The sequence below is a fragment of the Mauremys reevesii genome, linkage group 2, assembly GCF_016161935.1.
Source record: "Mauremys reevesii isolate NIE-2019 linkage group 2, ASM1616193v1, whole genome shotgun sequence".
NCBI lineage: Eukaryota > Metazoa > Chordata > Testudines > Geoemydidae > Mauremys > Mauremys reevesii.
Genome location: NC_052624.1, coordinates 230,511,281 through 230,535,949, shown reverse-complemented (window position 1 = coordinate 230,535,949; position 24,669 = coordinate 230,511,281). Strand labels below are relative to the sequence as shown.

The 24,669-nt window shown below is 40.2% G+C and overlaps 1 protein-coding gene across 1 annotated transcript; it reads left to right on the top strand.

The window, feature by feature from the left end:
- Positions 1-4: 4 nt before the first annotated feature.
- TRAM1 (translocation associated membrane protein 1) lies at positions 5-24,399 on the top strand. Its single transcript, XM_039522742.1, has 11 exons — positions 5-273; positions 4,414-4,477; positions 5,217-5,338; positions 5,540-5,656; positions 6,399-6,457; positions 6,875-6,959; positions 16,070-16,140; positions 16,236-16,340; positions 17,296-17,439; positions 19,832-19,992; positions 23,746-24,399. The coding sequence occupies exons 1-11, from the start codon at positions 151-153 to the stop codon at positions 23,817-23,819; spliced, it is 1,125 nt and encodes a 374-aa protein (XP_039378676.1). The 5' UTR covers positions 5-150; the 3' UTR covers positions 23,820-24,399.
- The last annotated feature ends 270 nt before the right edge of the window (positions 24,400-24,669 follow it).

The window sequence follows — 24,669 nt, the reverse complement described above, 5'->3', positions numbered from 1 at the left end:
AGACGGCGCGCGGAGCTAGGACGAGCCGCTTCCCTGCCGTGGCGAGCGCTGGAGGAGCTGGGCGGGGCGGACGTGCTGCTCCGCTAGGCGGGCCGCCTCCTCTTCCGCCCCTTCCTGGCCGCGGCGGCTCTCCGCTCCTTGCCCACCACCATGGCGATCCGCAAGAAGAGCAGCAAGAACCCGCCCGTGCTGAGCCACGAGTTCATCGTGCAGAACCACGCGGACATCGTCTCCTGCGTGGCCATGGTCTTCCTGCTGGGGCTCATGTTCGAGGTGAGCCGCCCCCGCCCCGGGCAGGCTGAGCGGGCTGCGCACGGCCCCGGGGGTGCCCACCCCTAGTGCCCGGACCAGGGGAGAGGGGCCTTGCCGGGGTGGGGGTGAGCAGGGGGCGCTGCCGTGCAGGGTGGATGTGTGTGTAGCTGATACGCTGATCTGGCCCAGCCGGGCGGGGTTTGGGCTGCTCAGGCTCCTCCTCCCGCTGTGCGGGGGGGGGGCTGATGCTGAGCACACCTCACCCCCCGGCCCCCCAATACCTGAGGGCTCCTAACCCCGCGGGCTGCTGGGGGAGCTGCCCCTGCGGCCGACACGTTGCATAGGGAGCAGACTGTAGGAGGGGCGCCTTGGGCAGGGGGCTGTTGGAGCTGGGCCACGCTCCGTTCCCTGGGACACCGCCCGCAACCGCCTCCCCAGCCCTCTTGTGCCGGCCCCGGGTTGGGTTATGGGGCGGCCCCGCCGGCGCTGCAGCCGGGGTGGGGGAAGCGCCGCTTCCCCTTTGTGCGGCAGCAACATCAGCGCCCTGCGGTTCCTGCTGCCCTCGGCCAGGTTACGTGGCAGTCGGAGCTGGGCGGGGGACGGAGCGTCTGGCTCGTAGTGTTGAGGGAGGCGGAGCGGCGGCTGGGGCCCAGCGAGGCTGCCGTGTGTAAGCAGTGGGGATGGGGGGACGGGAGCGTAAGGCCTGTTGGGGAGCGCGTTTCACATGTATCCCATGAAGTGGGTATTCACCCACAAAAGCTCATGCTCCAATACGTTTGTTAGTCTATAAAGTGCCACAGAACTCTTTGCCACCTGCCCTTGGAGCGGCAGCTGTCCCCAGCTAGCTCCTGGGCAAGGGGAGCAAACGGTGACGTGTCCCAGACTGCCTCTCCCCCGGCTGACGGGGATTGCCGAGCTCTGCCACCCGGTACTGAGGGTCCTGAGCAGCTGTGTGATTCCCACACCTCCGCTGCAAACATGTGAGAAACAACAGCACATGTGAGAAACAACAGCAGCACATGCAGAGGTGCGGGTTGCATCTCCAGGCAGCAGCTGAAGGGGAAGACAGTTGGTGGGCAGATGCGTTCCATTTACCTGCCCTTGCAGTTTAGTGTCTTGTTTGGATAGTAATTATTGGGAAGATGGATGACCTTGCCATGCAAAATCAATTTGGAATTAGTGAAGATTTAGTATCCAACACCTAAGTATCCACTAAGCTTTAAAGATGCATCTGTCTGCATTCAGGTTCATAACTAAGTTCTTATGACAACCATCCAGAAAAGTGGTGATGTGCTGCTGCCTGGGACAACAAAAAATATGTTTGAGCTAACTGAAATCTAGTTATTTTCTAGCTGCTTTTGAGACAATGGTTAAAAGTCAGAGTACATTTACTGACTAAACTATCTGATCAAGTTGAAAATTAAAATTAGTCTTCTAAATTTTCTTTTAAAAGTCACTGAAGTGAAAAGAAATGGCAAATTTGTCTACTGGATCTCCTGTTTTGCAAAATGTCTCTTTTGCCTCTCTGAAGTTGCTTATTGAGAATGTGCACAAAGACTGGTAATATATGTGCTCCCTTCAGAATAGCACTCACCTATTATGAGCCAAGATAAGACAGTCTCAATGTTATGTGCTAGTATGTTTGCCTCAATTTGATGTGCTAATAGTCTGTCAGTGTTACCATGATTCTTAAGAGCATAATCAATCCCTTATTCATTTGGTGAGCAGCCTGAAGATCTATAAGCATTTTATGTACATCACTAGTTTTTTATATCAGTTTTTTCCAGCTTTAAGTAATATTCAGTATCCAAAGGCCACAGATTATCATCATAGATTGGAGAGTAGGGGTTTAAAATAAATATATATCTGTCGTATACTACGCTAAGGCTTGCCTCTGGAAGCCAGACATGTCTGTCTTCCCAGATGTTTTTGGTTGTGAAAACAGTCTATACACTGTTTTTGTGTGGAAAGGAAGAAGGATGGATTTGAATTTTTTTCCTTTTTATGTACACCTGTGATTCACTGTTTTTAAAAAACAAAGTGATAATGCCTTATTGTTTGTTGTAGTAACTGATTTTGCTAATGCTGAAAATATTTTTGTATACTGGAGTGTAAGTTTTCAATTTTATGTTCAGTCTTTCCACTATATGCTATTCTGTACCAACAAAGACCTTCTTTAGTAGTTGCTTTTACTATGAAAGTTTTAAGGCTCTGCCAATCTTTATTCTTTGTATCAGAGGGGCAGCCATGTTAGTCTGGATCTGTAAAAGCAGCAAAGAGTCCTGTGGCACCTTATAGACTAACAGACATATTGGAGCATGAGCTTTCGTGGGTGAATACATAGTGGGTATTCACCCACGAAAGCTCATGCTCCAATATGACTGTTAGTCTATAAGGTGCCACAGGACTCTTTGCTGCTTTTCTTCTTTGTGTTAGTTCGGTATCAACAAAAGTGGTGCCCCATGGATTGTACTTAGCTTTCATGTCACAGAATACATATTGACATTTAACTGTAAAAACATTGTAGAGTGCTGGAAGCAAAGGACAAAATAAAGAATGACTAGGTGACCACTGGAAATTGTTCTCTTGTACAGGAAATGGGATTTTTTATGGTCTTGAGATATTTTGACCTCTGTAAATACTTTTCCAAACATTAGAGGTAAATGTTGCATAGATGATGTAAACTGTATAGGGGTGATAATGAGTGATGGATGGTATGGCACTAGAGAAGTAGTTGGATCCCTTAAACCCTTCAGTTCCAGATATTCTGAACTTGATTTTTGTTTATTTAAAAAAAAACTGTTTTGGGTGTATTAAGTGGACTTCATGGAAGCTTTTCCAGTCTTTACTATTTTACACCAGGTTTCTTGTTTGCAAATAGGAGTAGAAAAGATAATGTGGTGCTGCTCTTTTTTAAAAAAAAATAAATACATACATAAAAGTTTTTCCTAAAGAAAGGTAGCAATTTTATTCTGCATTTGTTCTGACTTTTTAATATTTTTCATGTAGTTCAGAATAATCAATGGCATCGCTACTCTAGCTGCATTCTGTTCACCTTGTTTTACTTTTTTGTGTGCTTGTATTTCTGTGTTGTCTAGTGTTCAAGGGTTTCTAAGGGTATGTCTTCATTAGCAACTTCAACTAGCCGTGGCAGCGCTTTAACAGTCTATAGGCTATATAGTCACAGGCTATATAGTCACAGCACTGTTTTTTAAAAAAACAAACAAAAAAAAAAACCCACGAGGGGAGCACTGTCTACCAGCACTGGGAGCACTTGCAGCGCTCTGGGATGTTTTTTCATGCCCCTGAGCGAGAAAGTTGCAGCGTTGTAAAGTGTCAGTGTAGACAAGGCCTGATTCTTTTGAGCCTGGTGTACAATTCATTGGTTGTAATTTTTTTTTTTAAGGATCTGTCAGCATCAGCTCTATATTTTGTCTGCCTGCCCGCCCCTACCCTCCTGTTTGTGATTTTTTTTTATTTATTTATTTTAGCTGGGATGTTAAAATTGAGTTTGAAACAAGGTGATTGACTAAAAATAAGGTCAAAGGTAGTGGTCTAAAATAGATGACTTGGCATTACAATACTTTGGTATATTAGAGTGAAGCATAGTGGAAAGGGAATTGCAGCTTGTGTTATTAGTTTAATGTGGTGGAAAGGGATTAACTCAGTGGCTCTCAAACTTTTGTACTGGTGTCCCCTTTTTCACATAGCAAGCTTCTGAGTGTGACCCCCCCCCCTTATAAATTAAAAACACTTTTTTGTATATTTAATACCATTATAAATGCTGGAGGCAAAGTGGGATTTGGGGTGGAGGTTGACAGCTCGCGACCCCCTGTGGGGTCCCGACCCCCAGTTTGAGAACCCCTGGATTAACTGGTAAATAGGCAGTTTGGAGGCGACTTTTTGGAGAGGATTGTTAAAGTATTCTGGCAATGCTCAATCCCTGCATTGTGGGAGTTTGCTTCCCTAGACAAGCAGTTCTGCCCGTTGAAAGTCAGATCAAATGAGGTTGAGCTGAGGTTCCTTTCCTTTATCATTGCCAAGCACCCGCCTCCACTGCTTATCTAGTTCAAGCCATGCTGGATATGTGTTTTTTGATTAGTAAACTTTGGTTTGTTTTAATTTAGATTTTATAGCACTTACTTTGTCTTGTTCTTTCAGATTACAGCAAAAGCCGCTGTCATTTTTGTTACACTTCAGTACAATGTTACCATTCCAGCTACAGGTAGGTATCTTTTGAGAATTTAAACACTAGTACCATGGAGTAGACAGAATTTTCATAAATTGTTGGTATGCTGTACTCTCCCAAATTGAGTGTTCGTTGTAAGATTGACCCTGTGCAAGTCTGGATGCTGACCAAAGTAATTCTTGCTAATCCACTCTTATTCTTAAACGATGTCATGAGATTAGTTTTGTGATAACATTTTTAAGGCTGTTCCATTGTGTTAATCATATTAAAAGATGCACATGAATCCTCTTAATATCTTTTTTCTTAGAATTCTGGGCCTGTATGTAATGCTCTGTGCTAGTCAGAGGGGGACAAATAATTTAAAGATGCACATGAATCCTCTTAATATCTTTTTTCTTAGAATTCTGGGCCTGTATGTAATGCTCTGTGCTAGTCAGAGGGGGACAAATAATTTAAAGTAGTCAAGAAGGAAATGTAAGAGTTGAGTTTTGGAGTTTAAATACATTAGTTATGTTTTCCATTGTACATCTCTACAGACACAAATTTAGTTTAATGAGAGGGAGTTGATTATAAACTAGGTCACTAGTGAGTTATGCAATCATGAATCATTAATTTGGTTTCAATTTGTATCCAGCACAAAATAGGAATATCTTTTTAATTGATTTGTTGTCTTAACAATACTGCTTTGAGAAATAGACAAGCTTATTGTTAATTGGACTGAACATGATTTTTATAACGAGCTTTCTAAAAGTAAAACTTTGTTTTTGTCCTTTAGAAGAACAATCTACAGAAACAATCTCCCTTTATCATTATGGTATCAAGGACTTGGCTACAGTTTTTTTCTACATGCTGGTAGCAATAATCATGCATGCCATTATTCAGGAGTATGTGCTTGATGTAAGTACCAAGTATGCATTTCTTCCATTAAGATAAATATGGTATACGTTATTATTGTAAGATTTAATTAGAATGTGTGGCTACATTGACTTCAGTTTTAGATATTTTATGAAAACTATACATAAGAAACATCTAACCATCCTCCTCTTAAAACAAATGGTTCAGTATGTTTATCAATAACATAAATAACTTTTGTTTTAGAAAATTAACAGGAGAATGCACTTTTCCAAAACAAAACACAGCAAGTTCAATGAATCTGGACAACTTAGTGCATTCTACCTTTTCTCATGTGTCTGGGGCACGAATATTCTTGTCTCTGTGAGTATGTCTTTTATCTTTCATTTATATTGTCAGATATCACACCCTTGCTCATCTAACTTTTGTGCTATGAAAATTACTAACTGTAGTTTTCAGCCATGTATTTTAATATTAGATCAGAGAAGTCTTTTGCCTATTGTATTTAGATCTCTGTCACAGTTGAATGCCAGTTAGTACTTGTGATGGTAGATTTCCTTCCCCCACCCTAATTTTGGGGGTTCTGCCTTTCAAACAACAAATCAATTTTTGAGCATGGGACTGAGTCAGGACTCCTTATCTTTGTTCCAACCCTTCAATGCTGTATGACTGTAAACAAGTGATTCTGCTTCTGGTTACTTACCTCTAAAATTTATTTTAAATACTGGTCAAACTCTCAGTCATAATTACTTTTTGTGAAGAGCTTTGAGATTCTCTTAAAAAAAATATATATAATATATATATATATAATCTCTACTACATTCCAGTTTCCAGAAACAGAAGTCTTTTCTTGTCTCCAGTAATAATCAGGGCTTGCTAACATGACTAAACTTACTGGTATAATTATATCATTATACTGGAACTAACTCTATGTATGAACACTCTTATTCTGGAATAAGAGTGCATTTTCCAGTTTCACTTATACTGCTTCCATAGCACGTGTGCTATAAATGAGAAATGTGACAGACTTTCATCACTGTCTTCTGTATTTATTGTCTGTCTGTCCTGTGATTAAAAGGTAACCAACAGGTTTATGTATTTTCAGGAGAACTATGTATCGGATCCAACGTCTCTGTGGAAGGATTACCCACACACGCTGATTCCGTAAGGTTTATTCCTTCTTCAGTGTTAGAAAGTAGTGATTATCCTTCAAGATTTATGGCCGAGAGTAGGTATTTTGTTTAGACTAACTAAGGGGAGCAGTAATGGAGATGGTTAAAATCTCTGCTTAAAACCTGATGCCCCACAACACTAAAGTAACTAGCAGAAATAGTATTTCTTAAGGGCAATATTGCAGAGAATGAAGTTGCTAATAAGCGCTTAGCTACTCTTGTAATATCTTTTTTGGATCATTGTTGTTTTCCAAAAACCTTATTTCTGTGAATAGTGTTGAGAAGATGCTGTATTCGTTTTATTGTCAAATCCATGGTTAACCAAGTGTGCAGAAAACTTCGTGAAATTTTTGAGTTTGGACTGCAGTTACAGAAGTGATGTTTTTTATTTTATTGCTGTACCATGCAGGTTTCAAATGAAGTTTTTCTACATCTCACAGTTGGCATACTGGTTTCATGCTTTTCCAGAATTGTACTTCCAGAAAACCAAAAAAGTAAGCTGAAAACATTTTTTTAATCTTAACGGTGAAAATACTGCTGTGCTCTCACAATTGTGCCAGAAATGAAGGTTTCAGTATAATTATATAATTTATACACCTCTACCCCGCTATAACGCGACCTGATATAACACGGGTTTGCGTATAGCGCGGTAGAAGCGGGGCTCGGGCGGCGCTTTAAAGGGTCTGGGGCTCCGGCTGCTGCGAGGAGCCCTGGGCACTTTAAATCCTGCTGGAGCCCTGCCGCCGCTACCCCAGGGCTACGGCAGCAGGGCTCCCCACAGCGGCCAGAGCCCGGAGCTCTTTAAATCACTGCCGGAGCCCTGCCTTCACTACCCCGGGGCTGTGGCTCACCAGCGATTTAGAGGGCTTGGGGCTCCCCGCAGCAGCTGGGGCCTGGAGCTCTTTAAATCACTGCCGGAGCCCTGCTGCCCCTACCCCAGTAGAACAGGGTTTCAGCTATAACACGGTAGGGATTTTTGGCTCCCCACGGCCGAGTTATAGGGGAGTAGAGGTGTATGCTTCTGTATCAACCAATAGTTCACTTCTGTTTGTAGGCCATCATCTGAACATGCTTTCAATGTTCAATCAAAGAGTTGATTAGATAGCTGCATATTTATTGAAGAATGTGTTAAAGCATTTTTCTGAATAGTTACTTTGAAATATCTATAATTGTTTCAGTATCTCCATTGTGAATGGAGCTGTTGTCTTTCTCGGTGGGAGCTGTCAGTATACTACTTCCATGCAAGCCCTATTTGGTGCAAATAAGATTGACTTTCTATTACACACTTTAAAGAACTGCAAATCAAAAATTCATTTATAAGGTAAATTCTCAATTTTAACCAGTGTTTTAAATAATACTTTTAAATCAGTTTGTTATAAAAACGTTGCCTCATAACTTTCAACACTCAAAGGGTGAAACAGTGAGTCCAATATGACAAAATCAAAGTGGTGGCTTCTGGTTTAATTGTTATTAAAAACAACTGAATCTTGCCATTTATGGTCTAATCTTGCATCATTGAAGTCAGAGGGGTTTTTGCCATTGACTTTACAGAGGCAGGATCCAGCCCTGGTTCTTTGTAATTAGAAGTGATTAAGCATATTTAAGAACATAAGGTTTAGTAGATTAGATTTACCGGTAGTCCAACTGATCCAGTATCCTGTCTCTGAGAATGGTCAGTTACCAAATGCTTCAGAGGAAGTTGCTAGACACCAAACTGGAAGTGGGGTCTGCATAATATCTGTCAGATTGGTTTATATCTTGAAGAATGAGTTTATAATCCCTTCAGTTTTTCCTTGCTTCAGTAAGTATAGATGTTCTCATTTTTCTTCTAATTTTTTTTAATCCTGCTAATTTCTTGGCCTCAATGATATTTGTGTAATCAAGTATTTTCTCTAAACACTAATACGTTCTATGTGAACAAAATTGACTGTGATCTTCTAATGTAGTAAAAACAAATGTCAGAATTCTTTCCCTGTGCATACTGAATGTAAGTTTGTTTCAAACTTCTTTTATTTAATTAGTAGTCTGAGTGAGTAAGTTTTCACTAAAATGAAAAAAAAATCATATCTGATGCTTATTGCAGGGTTGGTAGCAATTATTTTCTTATTTAGCAACTGCAGGGAATCTTAAATAGATATCTTTGGGGAGGTAGTGTAAAGATTACCCACCTGGCCAGCTCAAGGAATTTTAGGAAACAGCACATATATTTATTTAGCAAAGGGAGACTGTCGTGAATTAGATTGTGTAAAATCAAGTATTGTATAGATCCCATTATAGGTGATCTTGGGGTGGGAATAAGTGTGAGTTCTGTAACATAATTTGACTGCCCCAAAAGTATGTGGTTTTCCAAAAAATTAACTAGTTTCAGAAGTCACTTTTATGGAGAAGAGTAGACAAGGCATAGTGTTGTCAAAGTTTCTTAACCTTCCCAATCACATGTACTCTCTTTGAAATCTTAAATCTACCATTGTGTACATTGAGTCCTCTTAATATTGGAATCCTCACCTCCTTTTGAAAATGGGCAGAGACCATTCTTATTTTATTCGTTCTAGCTAATAAAGTGAAATAACCAAAACTCTTTGCTTGTCTGTGTTCAGGACTTGGTGGTTGGATTGTGTTACTGGGTGCCTCCATTCTTTTTTTTTAATGAGGTTTGGAAGGTGATGCCTGCCAGGTCCCATCTAGCTCAGTGTGTGAAAGAGTGCCAGGGTAGATCACAAGGTCTTTGGGTTTGCAGTGCCTCCAATATGCTAATTATATATGCTTCTCCATCCCCCTTTCATCAGATTTGAACACTGCAACTTCCTTCCTTTCTCAGTCTCTGGCAAAGAACTAATTTTGTTCTTGAGATAAGTGATAGGTTGATTATTGGTAAGGAGAGTTAGAGGTTATGACTGCTTCATATATTGTGTGTGTCCATCTCTTACCAAAACAAAAGTTTTTAAAGCAGGAAACTTTTGTGTCCTCAACTCAAAGTATTAAAAAAGATTTTCCAGGTCACAGCCGCTGCAGTTAACAAGTATTCCAGGGTCCAAAAGTATGCAAGAGATTGTGAACTTTCTTCCTAAATTTAGGAGAGCAGTCACTCAGGTGTATTTATGTGCCAAATTGCAGATATGTCTAAACCCTTAAGTTTTCACTTGGCACATAAATAGACCTCAGTGAGTACTTTTCTAAATTTACATTAATACACTTTTCAAAATTATGCTACAGTAATTTGTAAATTTAGAGCACTGCATGTATACTTACTAGTACAATTAGGGCTTGTCTATATAAACATGTAGTTTGCGGCAAGCTGGGGTCTGGATCTACCCCACTCTATTCTGCTGCAGACTGACTGCATGGACCCTACTGATGTGTGTTAACAGTTTAATGCATTTTGACTTAGTTCTCTTTTAAATCAGAGTTGGGTCCATGCGGACAGACAGTCCATGGCAGACTAGCATGAGGTAGATTGACAACCCAGCTTGTTACAAACTAAATGTTCATGTAGACAAGTTCTTAAATGAAGCTGGTTAAAGGCCTGATTCTGCTACCCTTAGTCATATTGGATAATATTTAAATTAGTAGTTCTACTGAACATAAATATTGGTTGGGATAGTCTTTCACTGCTGAGAATTCTGGTTTTTGTGATTCCTCGAGCAACAAGATACCCTCAGCTTAAAAAGCAAGGAACTTCAGTCACGGTGATGATTGAGTCTATCATGGCAGTTTGAGCTCACAAACTTGTTTGCTTTGATTTCCCTCAGAGTTCATCAAACTTTGTGCCTGAGTTTTTGCAGTGTGTTTGAAGTAGATGATAGCCAAGTTATCATGATCACTTTTTTCAGTTTTCTGGCCTGACTAGCAACCCAGTATATGCAGCAGATACTTCTGAGATCAAATGCTTGAAGTTGGAACTTAAATAGCAAAATTTGAATTTTATTTTTTTAATTAAGCTTTTTAGGGATGGGGGTGATCTTTGAGAGCTAAATAACAAGCTCAAGGGTATGGTTAGTGCAGTCCACAATATCATTGAGTGTCTTGGCCTGTACACCATTTGAACATTGTATATTTACTGCTATGCTATCTAAATTCAGATCACCTAGATTTGATTTGAGCTCTACTGTCTTGATCCCCACCATTTCTAAAGCTGTGTCTATTCCCTGCATGATTTCATTAGCTGTCCCAGACTCCGTTTCCTGTGTAAGCAAAGGATACAAATCTGATGCACACAGATACACCTCTACCCCGATATAACGCGGTCCTCGGGAGCCAAAAAAATCTCACCACCTTATAGGTGAGACCGCGTTATATCAGGTTTGGTCCGGTACACTGTGCCAGACTGGACCGGCTTCCCCAGCAGTGATTTAAAAGGCCCGGTGCTCCAGCCGCTGCAGGAAGCCCCGGTCCGTTTAAATCACTGCCGGAGCTCTGGCTGCAGGGCTCGGGCAGGGATTTAAAGGGCCTGGGGCTCCCCACTGCTTTACTGCACTATATCCAAATTTGTGTTATATCGGGTCGCGTTCTATCGGGGTAGAGGTGTACTTGCTCAGCCACAGAGCCATCAGAAAACAAAGTAATCTAGCTTTCTACATGAACGTCTAAGATGATTCCTTAAGAGAATTTGCAGTTGCTTCAAGTCTTTCCTTCAGTGGGCAATAATAAGTCTTGACTAGATTAAGGCTGTTTCTAGCTTGTAAATTGCAGAGTATTTCATTCTAGTGAATAGTAACTATTTCATTTTAGTGACTAAGCAGTTTTAAGGTGGTAAACTTGCATTTCTTCAGATTACAAGGGAGCTCATATACACAAAATAGCTGATTAAAATGTAGTCAAAGTGACTTATCTTCTGGTTCCATGCATTTCACGTGGGCAACAAAGTATATGGGGGATCAGTTTTGATGTTCTTAGAATCCATTTACAAGAGGATTGTCCTTTTTAGCGTCTCATTCTTTCGACAGGATAAACACTTCATCTTTCTGACAAACCTGGAAAGTATTTACATCAAGGTTTCTTATATTGTTCAGGAAACTCTTATGTGCCATGTCCTCTATGGTTATACGGCAGTGTGTGCTGATTCAGGCTGATGACATTTGTTTTTTTTTAAACCCAGAAATTCATCAGGTTAGTTTGTGTTTCCAACAAAGGTTGACTTAATTTTTCTTTTTAACAAATCTGTGTGTATTGTTGGGGGGGAGGGAGTTGTTGCACACTATTTTAAATGTCTAAATCTAGGATTGTCTTGCAAATTAAAATGCCTGGCCCTGGTAATAACAGCAGAGTTTGCAGTTGCAAAAGGCAGCCACTTTGAGCCAGAGAACCTGACAGAGCAACTAGGACATCTTTTGTCTATTATGGATCCTTGCTGTGCTTAATTGGGGTGGAATAATAGGAAGGTGTGGTTCACCTGTTGACTGTTCAGGCTCTGCCTGCAATGACAGCCTAGGAAATATGTATGTGCCAGAGTTGTATTCCTCAGTAGAGTCTGAAGCCACAGGAGGTGTATTCTTGTGACCTGTGTCGTGCATGATGTCTCAGCTTCCATCTGCTAGAATGAAAGAAACTACAACATCAGGAGCTCTTCCTTCTTTCACCTCAACCCCATGCCACTTAGTTTTTGGGCCTGACTTGTGAACGCTCCTGGCTTTAAAGGTAGAAATCTGGATCCTTGTCATCCATTTTGTTGGCAAAATAAGGGTACTTCCTCTGCTTACTACAGGGTGTGTTTGATCTCATGTGATCTTTGCCAGGAAATCCCCCTATTAATTTTATCCTAAGGTTTTCTCAAGATAGGTTTGAAAAAGAGGTCTCTGCTCCACTCAGTAGCAGGATTTTCCATTGGGGTCCCATCATCTTGTAACTAGGTTTCATAAGGTAGAGGCTGCCTTAGACTCCAATGGTGCTGGAACAATTTTTATAGTTGGGGTGCTGAGAGACTCTGAACCAAACTGTAAATGGCAGCCACTTCAATCCATGGGGTGCTGCAGCACCCCTAGTTCCAGCACCTATGTTAGACTCTCTAGTAAAACTTGGAGCCTAAATTCTACTTCTAAATGTTGTTTTTTCAGACTCATTTGAACTTGTGCTTGGAAAGGCAAGCACATCTTCTGTCCAAACTCTGTGGCCAGGCTCAGTCTGCTGGCATTTCCTGGATTTCTGCCCAGTTTACCTTTCTTGAACATAACCCTTCCATGAGTCCAGGTCTCTCGTCTTACTGTTCAAAGATCCTCATAGGCTGGGAGATAGGTATCAGAGCCTGCATCCAACACTCCTCCCTTGCAGGCATTTCCAACCCAAGAAAACTTTGAGGAAAGATCCCTCAGCTGATGCCTGTAGTCCAGCTAGTGGCATCTCTAGAATGTATGGCTTGAGCCTGAAGTGGTTGTCCAGTCGATCTTTGAGGAGACAGTTTTCACAAGTTACCAGAACAGTAGCCATTCTACTGCATTTACTGGATGGAGCTGTACTGGGCCCCCACCTGATACTGGGCCTGTGCCTTCTTGAGCGGTCTTATGGGAGGGATCTCCGTTCACCCTAGTGGGCTCAGGGCTGATCTTTCCCCTCACCCATTACTTTAATCTAGCCCATTTTGGCTTATCCAGAGTTACTCTTTCTCTTACTGGAATTTCAACTGAGTGGTTTTTTGTTTTGTTTGTTTTTTTGTGGCAACACCCATACGGACACTCACTCCGGGCATCCCAGTGGGCCATCAAGCTCAAATAAGTGACTAAGCAGGGGATTGTATGCTGGCTGTAATTTTTTTCCAGTTCTGGAAGGTCTCAACTGAAGAAACCTGTTGTCACCCAGGGAGGAGGAGAAGGAACTGAGCTGTTAACTTGTATCTGTATTGGCTATTCTCTATTAGATGGATATGCATCCATATTGGTGATGGTACATCACAAAACAAATCACCTCTTATCTTGTTAATTTGCTTTTTTGTGCTATTGGTGTTACTTCACGTTTAGCCAACCTGTACCCTGTGTGATATGTTTCCTTCTGATGCAGCTTTTAATAAGTGAGTTGGCTGAGGAGAAATGAAGAAAACAAAACTTAGCTTTAATTCTTATTTTCAGAAGTTGTAGATCCTCACCCCTTGCAGAGCCTGAAGTGTATGTCTTCTCTATGCATGTAACTTTTCACCTTTCACTTCAGACAGCAGCTGTCATTTAAAGAGGAGGGGTATGAGGACACCTATTTCCTTGCTGGACTGTGAACAGATCTAGAATTCTAGCTTGCACAATTTTTGCTTGCCATGTATTAAGAGCACGAGTCTTAAGAATGCCTGTTTATAATAAAGAGAATTTTCTTATTCTTTTCCATCAGACCTTATGGGGAAGGTCATGCTAGAACCATGCTTCAGTGGGTCACAACTGAGGATGCCAAATTTAGGACAAACTGCTGAGAAATAGGGAAGATACACCCCCAAGACTGGTCGCTAATCCCCAATAGGATATACCAAATCAACAACAAAAGTAAACTTCTTTTTCACCACACTGGCTAACAAGAAGTCATAAAAGCAGTTTCCTTGGGCATTCTAGTTCTTATGTCACCACCAAAAACACCAGATTCACAGATGAGTGGTTCTTTATAACCAGTCTCATCAAATAGGTTCTTCTGATCCCAAAGGACCAGCCACACACCCAATATATAATTTAGATCTTACCCAAAAATCACACTGATGCCAATCCTTTAGTATCTAAAATCTAAAGGTTTATTCATAGAAAGAAAGGTGAGAGTTAAAAATGGTTAAAAGAATCAAGTACATACAATAATTGCAAAGTTCTTGGTTCAGGCTTGTAGCAGTGATGGAATAAACTGCTGGCTTAAGTCAAATCTCTGGAATACATCCACAGCTTGGAAGGGTCATTCAGCCCTTTGTTCAGAGCTTCAGTTTGTGGCAAAGTTCCTCCAGAGGCAGGAAGCAAGATTGAAGACAAAAAGGAGGGGTTTCCAGGGCCCTTTGTAGTGTTTGCCATGTAGAGAGCATCCCATTGTTCTTACTGTGGAAAATTACAATAACAAGATGAAGTTTGCAGTCACATGGGCAAGTCACATGTTCATGCCTTATTTCACTCAGTCATTGCAGGAAGCCATTACCTACACTCCAGACAGCATATTTACATGACAGTCCACTTAGTGTAGATGGACATCTCCCATGGTCTGTTGTCAACCAAGTGTTTCTTGATGAGCCCCTTAATTTGAATAGTCCCTCCAAGATGTGCTGCCTAGCTACCTTGTGGGCGGTACCCCAGGAGCCAACATTTGAAATCCAGGTATAGAGCCAATACTTATAACTTCAAATAAAAAATGATACATGCCTTCAGATAGCATAATCATAACCAGCAAATCATAACCTTTTCATAGATACCTCACTTTGACAACCTTTGTACAAAATTTGCTGCATATATATAGCAGTGTTGCAACAATGATCTATATGGTCATATTTTAATCAGATAACATCACACATGCTCTAGCTAGATTTTTGTATCTCACTAGTGTTATGGTAGGCACACAGATTTGCACATGCTAACTTGATTTGACATGAGAATACAGGTCTGTTTATTGTAGTTCTTGCTGGATGGATTTTTCACAATTTCCACTACTATATAATATGTGCAAGCGAAAACTGAAATATTTCACTCTCTCTGTAGAGGAAGCTCATCCAAAAATGTAGAGGTTCTCTGAAATGTTGTCAGTGTCCTGTACATTGTGTATAGCTCTTTAAGAACATGACTTGTATTACACCCCACACTATTATGTATCACTGGAGTATATGGTCATATGGGTGATTCTTTAATATTTGCAAATGGTTTATAATTATTCTTAAATCGCTCTATCTAATTTCACTCTCTCTGGCCCTACTCCTATTCTTATCTCTTCCTCCTGCCTGTTCAGTCTCTTCCTCTCTCTATTTAACTTCCATGTGGTATCATCAAAATGGAACCAGTTAAAAGCCTAACTTGAAGTGCCAGCACATATACTGGTATAATTTCTAATAAAAAATTCACTGTGCTGCCAGCATACAGATCAGCCTAAGAGGATGGAATCCTGAAATGGAAGCATCTTGAGGATCTCACACTTCTAAAACAGATGCATTCTTAGCATTGCATTTTATGTGAAAATTCTTGAGTTCATTAATTAATAGAACTTTTTTAGTGTATACAGAAAAAGTAAAACTCAGCAGAAAATAAACTTTTAAATTGTAATTGGGTTAACCTTGGTTGCCATAATAGGTAATTTTGGTGTGTGAAATATTTGTATATTTTGATATGTAAGTGAAATATAGTACAGAGGCATAATTTTTCAAATTTGCCTTAAGAAAAATACTTGAGGTGCTTTGAAAAGCACCTCTGATTTTTATCTGACAATTGATCTCCCCCTCCCCCCATTTATTCTTCTTTATTCTGGTGGATGCTTAAGATTACCACTAACTAATCTATTTGTTAACTCCTGAATGAGACTAGTATGGAATTGAGAGACTCAAACAAATCTAGTCATGGGAGACACTTTAATATTATGAAAGGAAGGATTAAGGTGTCTGAGCAGCCTAAATGAAATTTATAAAATCAGTGAACATGAAAACATTGTGTCCCATAGACTAATTCATTCTTCTGTCTAATAGGAAGATATCCCTCGCCAGCTTGTCTACATTGGACTTTATCTTTTTCATATTGCTGGAGCTTATCTTTTGAAGTAAGTCAGTTTTAAGCTAAATTTCACTGGATTTATCTGCTACCATAAATATTTCATAAAATGTTTGAATACTTGGTTTGCTCTTGTTTTGATAGCCTCACTCGTCTTGGACTTGTTCTTCTGGTGTTGCATTACTTTGTTGAATTTCTCTTCCACATCTCCCGCCTCTTTTACTTCAGTGATGAAAAGTATCAAAAAGGGTAAGTATTTATCATAACTGTAACAAAGAAAACTACTTTGTGGCTCACGAGCTTCTTGCAAACTTTGTATTTCTGCTGCACAATAGCCACAATAAAAATGAGTTCAGTTAGAATTTGCTTGCCCTTCAGAAGTGTGACTTCTGTATTTCTAATATAGAATACTACTCTTTAATTCTATGCTATAAAACAAATAATTTCATATTACCCTATTGCCTACTCAAGCAATTGTTGATACAGCAGAATTCTGTTCCTTATTATATACTTTATATGATACATGCAAGAATGGGATATTTGGTGTAGCAGACACAGTAAACTTGACATAATTCCAAATGAAATTCTTCAGATTCATAGCTGCTAATAAGTATCACGTTCATTGTTTACCTTAATACGGGGGGCGAGCACAGTCATTGATTTTTACAACGTCTTGAACTCTGTAGAAAATGGAGGTTAAAGGCCAAGAGTTGAGGTAGTTTTTCCTGTTAAGCTTTTAGCAATCAAAATTAGTAGCTCCCAGTTAGCAACTTTATACCCCTCTTAGATAACATTCTGAAGTTGAATAATATCTAGTGTGTTCACTTATGCTGATCCTTAAAACTGTGCATAAATGACTGTGCTGTTTAAAATCTAACTTAAGGACTATCACCATATTTAAGATACATAATCACCACATCTTTTCTGTAATTAAAAAAAAACTCAATTATTGCAGCAACTTCCTTATTCAAAGAATTATTAGAATTTTTATTTTAGTAAATGTGTAAGCATTTGAGAATTGAAAGGAGATTAGCAGTAACATCTCATGTTGAATATCAGTCCTAATTTTTAAAGACATCTTGATAGTTTTCTCTAACTAAACGGAGTCCCACATAATGGAAATAAACAGTCAGACTAATGATTTTCTGATGTTATCCAAATAATGAATATGCATATTTATTGACTTGTGGCACTTTCTTTGTAGGTTTTCATTGTGGGCTGGTCTTTTTGTTTTTGGAAGACTTCTGACTTTGATTCTCTCTGTTCTCACTGTTGGCTTTGGCCTGGCAAGAGCAGAGAATCAGGACCTCAGTTTAACTACTGGAAATTTTAACGTTCTGGGTATCAGGTATGGTAAATTGAAACTTTTTTTTAAATATTACTCCTGAGGGAATTCTGCGCCAAAATATTTAAAAATCTGCATTTTTTTGTCAAAATAACACAATATAATGACACCATTTTCAATTATTTGCTGACAAGTATTTTGAAATAAATTACCAAAATAATTGAAAATGGTGTCATTATATTGTTGTTGTATTACTGTGTTATTTTGACAAAATATGCAGAACTTTGCAGAATTTTTAAATTTTTGGTGTAGAATTCCCTCAAGAGTACCAGGGTTCTGTGTGTGGCAGAATCTGGGTGCAGGGGGTATCTGGATGCACGGGGGTTCTGGGCGCAGGAGGAATGGGACTCTGCAGGGCAGTCCAGGTAAAGGTGGTTAGGTTGCAGCGATGGGGCTGAGTGCTGGGGGAATGGGGTTGGCTTGGCAGGTCAGGGTGCAGATTGTTGGGGCTCAGTGGTGTGGGGTCCAGGTCTGGGGGGGTTCCAATGTAGGGGGTGAGACTTGGGGGGTTTGGTGTAAGGGGAGTTCAGTGCAGGGAGTAAGGCTTGGCATGGGGGGGTGGTTCAGGGGCTCCCAATGCAGGGGACCTCAGTGGGAGGTTCCAGGTGTGTGTGCGGGGGTGAGGCTCGGTGGGGTGTGTGTGGAGGGGGTTCAGATGCACAGGGGTTGGGCGGTCAGAGGGAGCGGTTCCCAGTACACAGTGACCCCTCCCTCCCGTGAGTGAGGAGTGATGGGGCCAGGAAATGGGGGAGGGGAGGGGTCACTGTGTACTGGGAGCTGCTCGCTCCGACCACCCAACCCCCATGCATGTGGACCCCCTCCTGCCGAGTCTCCCCCCGCTCCATCTGGAACCCCCGCTCCACCGAGCTTCAGCTACTGCACGTGCATACACTCATAGATACCAGTGTAGAGATTCCTGCAGCCGGGGGAGATTTCTGGGGGTGATGTGACTCAAACCCAGCTGCTCCATGCAGGGGATGGGAAACGCCATCTCTGTCGTCGTCTCCCCACCGCCCAGCTGCGGTGACTTACCTCTCCCCTGGCTGCCAGAACAGATGTGCCCGTCCTGCCGGGGAGGGTGAATGAACACTGGTGCAGCTTTTCTTTCCTTCCCCACAAAAAACATTTTTCTGTGGAAAGCAAAGAGAATCTGCGGGGGGTGGGGTGATGTTTCTGCACATGTGCAGTGGTGCAGAATTTCCCCAGGAATAAAATACAAATTAATGCATATTATGGAATGTTTTGTAGTCATATTAGACTGAGGACATTTTATTAATTTACTTAAAGCCCATACCCTCAAGTCCAGAGCTTTGGTAGCAATGGTAAGGCATTTGCCCAACTCCACAACAAAATTATTAACTGAAGAATTCTTGTACTACTATAGATCATAGTGTTGATTGTCTTGCCAGAGAAATGCAGCTTTAGACTTAAAGGGGCCCTCTGATATACAGAAGTTTTAAGTCTCTCAACTGTCCTAAAATCTGTAGATTGGCCTCTAGATGCATCCCACTGAGAAAAATCTTGTAAGCTCCAATAAACCAAGCTGTAACACATGGAGTTACCTACAGATCACCCTCTCAGGCAGAAGAAAGGAGCAGCCACCATTTCCCTTCCCTCACCCAGGAAAATGAGCTGTGGGTTCTTCAGGGAAGTCCTTGAAGTTCTGAAGGCACCAATAAAAGGGACAGGGCACTTGTTCAGGGGCCTAGAGAGACTTCACTGTTGGTTGTGAGGTGTTTCTTTCATCTGCAGTAACATGGCACAATTAGGAGCCATGCTGTTGTCATACTCTATGCACCCTCTACCTTTCAGGATTTTAATTTGTGGAGGAAGGAAAGTATGAAAATACTGCTAGGGTCAGGGATCATCTTATCGAATAACTTCACAGTTTTATGGGGGAGTAAACCATAGCCCGCTGGTAATCGGAGGAGCTTTTCTGACAAACATGGGAAAGGAGAGAGAATGCCTTGAGTCTGCTACTGCTTCCATATTTGTGCATTTGACCAGTCTCCACCCTCTGTAGGTCTCTCACTCTAATTTTTCTCTTCTTTTGCTAAATCCTATTTCCATATCTGTGTTAACAGCTGTCTCTTAATGGTAATCAAAAATAAGGAAGTAAAGTCAGAACCAGGCTGACTTGTGCCTCATAAAGTCTCATGAGAAGAATCAGTATTTGCCTACTGGGAAGAGTTTCTAATTTGTTGCCTATTGAAAAGAAAGATTGCTTGCATGTGTCTGAGGAAATTTTATATACTTTGGTGAGCAAACAGGCAGCTTCTCTTGACAAATACAAACCTTGAGGGTTAACTGTTTGGTAAACTTGACAAACTTGACATGCCTTCATCTGATACTTGTTTACATGACTACCTCTGCTCTGTCTTAAATCTGTTTATAGAATCATTATACTGTCCTCAATCTGTGGAACTCAAGCCTTTATGATGTGGAAGTTCATTAATTTCCAGCTTAGAAGGTGGAGAGAACATTCTTCTTCTCAGCCTCAGTCACTGAAGAAGAAATTTGTAACAACTAAAGGTAGACCATCCAAAAAAGAGCGAGGTTTGTATTGCAAGGTTTTTCTTTCTGAAGATAGAGTTAAACCAATATGAAAAACTTATTTGGCATAGTTGGGTAAAGTGCTGTTGAATGTTTGCTGTGTGAAATGAGATGTTTCTGATTTTGATACTCAAACTCATACTAATGGAAACTAATATTGGTGGTTGATATCAAGGAGGAATAACTTTGAAATTGTTCTCACTGGCTATATATAACCCAGATAATATAAAATATACCAGATAAAATTACCTGAGTGTTTTAAAGGTGACTCTCAAATACCCACCTGACTTGTAAAAATTAAGGTAATGTGTTCCAGTTTGCCAGGTTAAAGGGATATCTAAAAGTCCGTGGCTGTTTTAAGACTTTGCAGGTCACCTCTGAATTGCACTCTACTTTTACCTGTCTCACTCTTAGGCCTGAATTACATGAGAGTAATCCTTTTTGAATATCTCTTAAAATTGACTATGGGATTTGTGTACATGGTGCTTTAGTTTGCACCAGAGGGGTGTAAACGTTAATCCACACTAGCTTGTCGTGCACTAACTGTCCTGCGTGGACCCTGCTGGCGTGCACTAGAAGTTCACTAGTGCCTGTTAATGTAGTCCTGAAGTAATACTATGTAACAGGCACAAGGGAACTTCTGGTGCTTCCCAGCAGGGTCCATGCAGGACAGTTAGCATGCGACACACTAGGGTGAATTAACATTTACACTACTCTGGTTCTCAAGCAATATGTAGGCAATTTGCCTAAGGGAACAATTGGCCCTATTTGGAGTTCTGGTGTGATGTGAGACTTTGTTCTCTAATTATAGCTTTTTGTTTAAGCAAATAACAGGTTCTTCCAGCTGGGTTGCAGGTTAAAGTAAATGGGACTTGTGCTTCCATGCTGCTTAGGACCCTAACTTTAGGCTCTTGGTTTTGTAAATTTTAGTCTGTATGATTTTGTTTTTGTTTGTTTTAATCACAACTCTAATGTATTTGAAAGTTTAAATAATTCTCACTGGTAATATTAATACAGTAATTTTTTGCCATAGTTTTATAAAATTCAAGTAAGATACTCTTCCAGTACTGGTATTTTACAAATATCAAACAAACAAAACACCACCGTTTATTTAAATTGTAATTTAATTAGTTTTGCAAAGATTCAACCTGACTTAATGACTTTTTTAAAAAATCAAGTGATTTAAATAATAATACAATTCAATAACTTAAATCACCTTGATTTAAATCATTATAGTACCCTCCTATGTGTGTGTTGTAACTCACCTACATCAAACTTCAAGGTGGATATTAGTTGTTAGTAATTACATATATCATGAGAACAACAAAAAGAGACACTTTATTTTATTTGTGAAATACCACAATTCAAGTTATTTTAGATGTTATACCTACCCTGGAGGCCCACAGCCAATTTTGGAGGGTTTACAACTACTGTTCCCATTTAATTTTTTGTCTGTCTTGTTGCTTTGTGAAAAACCATGGGAGAAGAAGTACAAATTAAAGGGAAAAGTGGCTTAAAACCCTCCCAAAAATGTCTTTTTCCTTTTGATATTATACACAGCCTTATATCCATTGTGAAAACTTAAAGCTGCTCAGGCCTGGTAGTGGTATGTATTAAGCACATGTGCTTGAGTGCACCAAACCCCACGCCTGCCAACATCATCTGGGTATGTCAGAAATAGCTGTAGAATTAAAATGTACACATTGTGAGATTGAGACTTTGATGGTGTGGGGTTGGGGCTAGATAGATGTATTGGTGTATTTTCACCCTTCCACTGGGAAAAGGGCAGAAAGTCGTGTGGCAGGTCCTGCTGCTACAGAGATTTGGTCCCAGCTCTTTTCTCCCTGTGCGAGAGTGTATGTCTCCAGATCCCTTTTTTTTCTTCTCGCTTTTACTTACTCCAGCTGAAGCCAGGAGCAAGCCAATAGGGGACCAGTAGGGCAGAGTGATATAGCTAGTTACCTGTGATTCAGGCAAAATTGAGTGTTTAATCTGAAATTGGAGTAATGTAGGGCTTGTTGAATGCAAACTCTGCAGAAGCTTGAGCTGGTTGCGGATGACTGCTCTACGGGTCAAATTTATGGATGTGATTATTGGGACTGTACAGTTGTCTGCTCCTGGGTGTTTTCGTGGTAGTGTTGGTGGTTGCCTTAAGGCAAAGACCACATGAACTCTCAGTTCTGTGATGTTGCTGCTGCTCCTTCTGCTGGGGATTCTAGGATGCAGCAATGAAGCACCACTTCCATGGTGAGTGTCTTTTTAGGATTCACCGTGCCAGAATTAGTGTAGGAAAGTACCAGACAGTAGTGGTGATGTGGAAAGCAGTTTGGAAGGGAAAAGTAATTTTAAGCCCCTATGCACTTTGACTGCATCTGCAGACAGATGTTGTCTACTATGGTTTACAATGCAGTATGTACCTAACTTAATTGCAAGGATACAGCAGGTTTAATAAATCCATAGCCTAAGGAAACCCGATCATTGGACAGTCAAGGGTTAAAAAGGCTTAATTTCCAAAGCCTGTTGTTATAGAAGCATATTTACCAGGGCCGGCTTTAGGGCGATTCCCAGGAATCGGGCTCTGCGCCTAAGAGGGGCCCCGTAGCGTCCGGAACAGGGGCCCTGCAGCGTCCGCCAAAGTGCTGCCAGAAACAGTGGCAACCGATTGAGCTGCTGCCGAATTGCCACCGCTACCTTTGGCGGCAGCTCAATCGCTGCTGCTGTCTTTGGCGGCATTTCGGCGGCAGCTCTTTCCAATCGGGCCCCGCACGTCCTAAAGCCGGCCCTGCATATTAAAGAGAACGTCCGTTTGAGCAAGAATTTCAGGCATTTTCAAGAACAAAGGGAATGGGAATGACTACCCTTGCCATGATTTAACAAAGAAAAGAAAATTCAGCGTTGCAATCTCTTGAACAGCTTAAGTATTCCAGTAGGGGAGATTGATAACTTAAATTTTGGCAGGGGCATAGTTCTTGGGTCACAGATGTGCCTTTGTGTACTGGTTTAAAAAAAAACAACAAAAAACCACAATCTTCTGGCTAATTTATAAGGGGTTTAAAAATGTACTTAGATGCATGCATATGGCTTTTGCTTTATAATAAACTAACAATCCAGCAACTTTCCATTGGCACTTCACATGGAAGGAAAGTCTACAGAGAAAGAGGCAGGTGAAAAGATCACTACAAACATATATTTACAAACTGCACATAATATACTGTATATATTATTACATATGTTTGATAGTGTGGTAGAAGTGTTTTGTTAACATAAACTTGGAATGGATACATTACTTAAGAAAGGTGAATCCATGAGTGATTTATGTAAGTCATCCCAGATGAATGCCAGTAAAGCTTTTTGCTGCACTATACTATGTATTCTCCACACATTGCAGAAAAGCAAAAGGTTTGAGCTTCTAAAAAATTGATTTGGGATTATCTCTTTAGAACCCTTCATCTGTAAAGTTGGATACTAGTTGTCCAGAACTCAAAATCAGTCTCTATTTTAAAATCTTTTCTGCAAACTATGTAAAACAGACTTTTTTTTTTACACAGAATGTTTTTAAGCTATTGCAATTATTGCATCATGAAAGTCTCTTAAGACTGCATTTAGCAGAGTAATACTTACATTGGAATAACATGTACAAAAGCTATACGTTGACTTAAAAACAACTTAAAGATAATCAAATATAATTTATTTATTTATATATTATTTATTTGTTATTTTGCTTGGGAAATCATCAATTTTTTTTCTTGTTCCTAGAAAATGGAGTAAATGGAACAGTAACCTCAAATGGAGCAGACTCGCCTCGTAGCAGGAAGGAAAAATCATCATAAAACTGAATTTTATTAAGTTAACTAACTAATGTCCCCAAAGAATCTGCTTTTTACTATGAAAAGCCCTTCAGCACTAGAGATCTTACTGATTACAAAAATACAATTCATGCTTTTTGATTATTGCTATTGTTTTGTGAGACTTTTTTTAAAAAAACATTTTGACTTTAAATAAAGAGTGGAAAGGTTATCAGTTTTCAAATGTTTAGGGGGCCACAACACTTTTTAAATAACCATGAACACTTTTTTAAACACTTAGTGTGATTAATATTAATCAGAATTCTACTTACTGAGGATCAGTGATACAGTGTATTATTCCTACCAGTTTTTATAATCTTGGTAATATCTTGTTACAGCGTCATATTTTTCAAGTTCTTCAAGAAGTATTGCAAAATTGAAGTAAAAAATTAATATCTGTTTTTAGATATTCTCGAACGTTCAGTATATTACTTTGAATCAGATTTGCAGCTCAGTACTGGTTTTGTAAGACCATCAAAATTAATGTGCGTTATTTTGTAGGTAATAGCTGTGTTCATTTCAAGAAATGCCCATGTCATTAAAACAAAATCTAACTGATTGGAAACATTGCAGTGTCTTATTGTCGATGTTGGCTGGAAACCTCTTGTATAAAATACTTATAAGGAACAAAATCTTTCTGATGTAGCTTTAGCTATTAAAAAATGGAAAACGGAGAATGTGTTGCACAGAGAGGAGTGATTTGCATAGCGCTACTTTAAGTTAATAAAATAACTCACAACTGTGCTTATACATGTGCATATTGCAGATTACTAGTGTGACATAGGCCTGCTTTGAAAACTCATTTTGTCTCTTGATTTTTAGATTGCATTTTTTT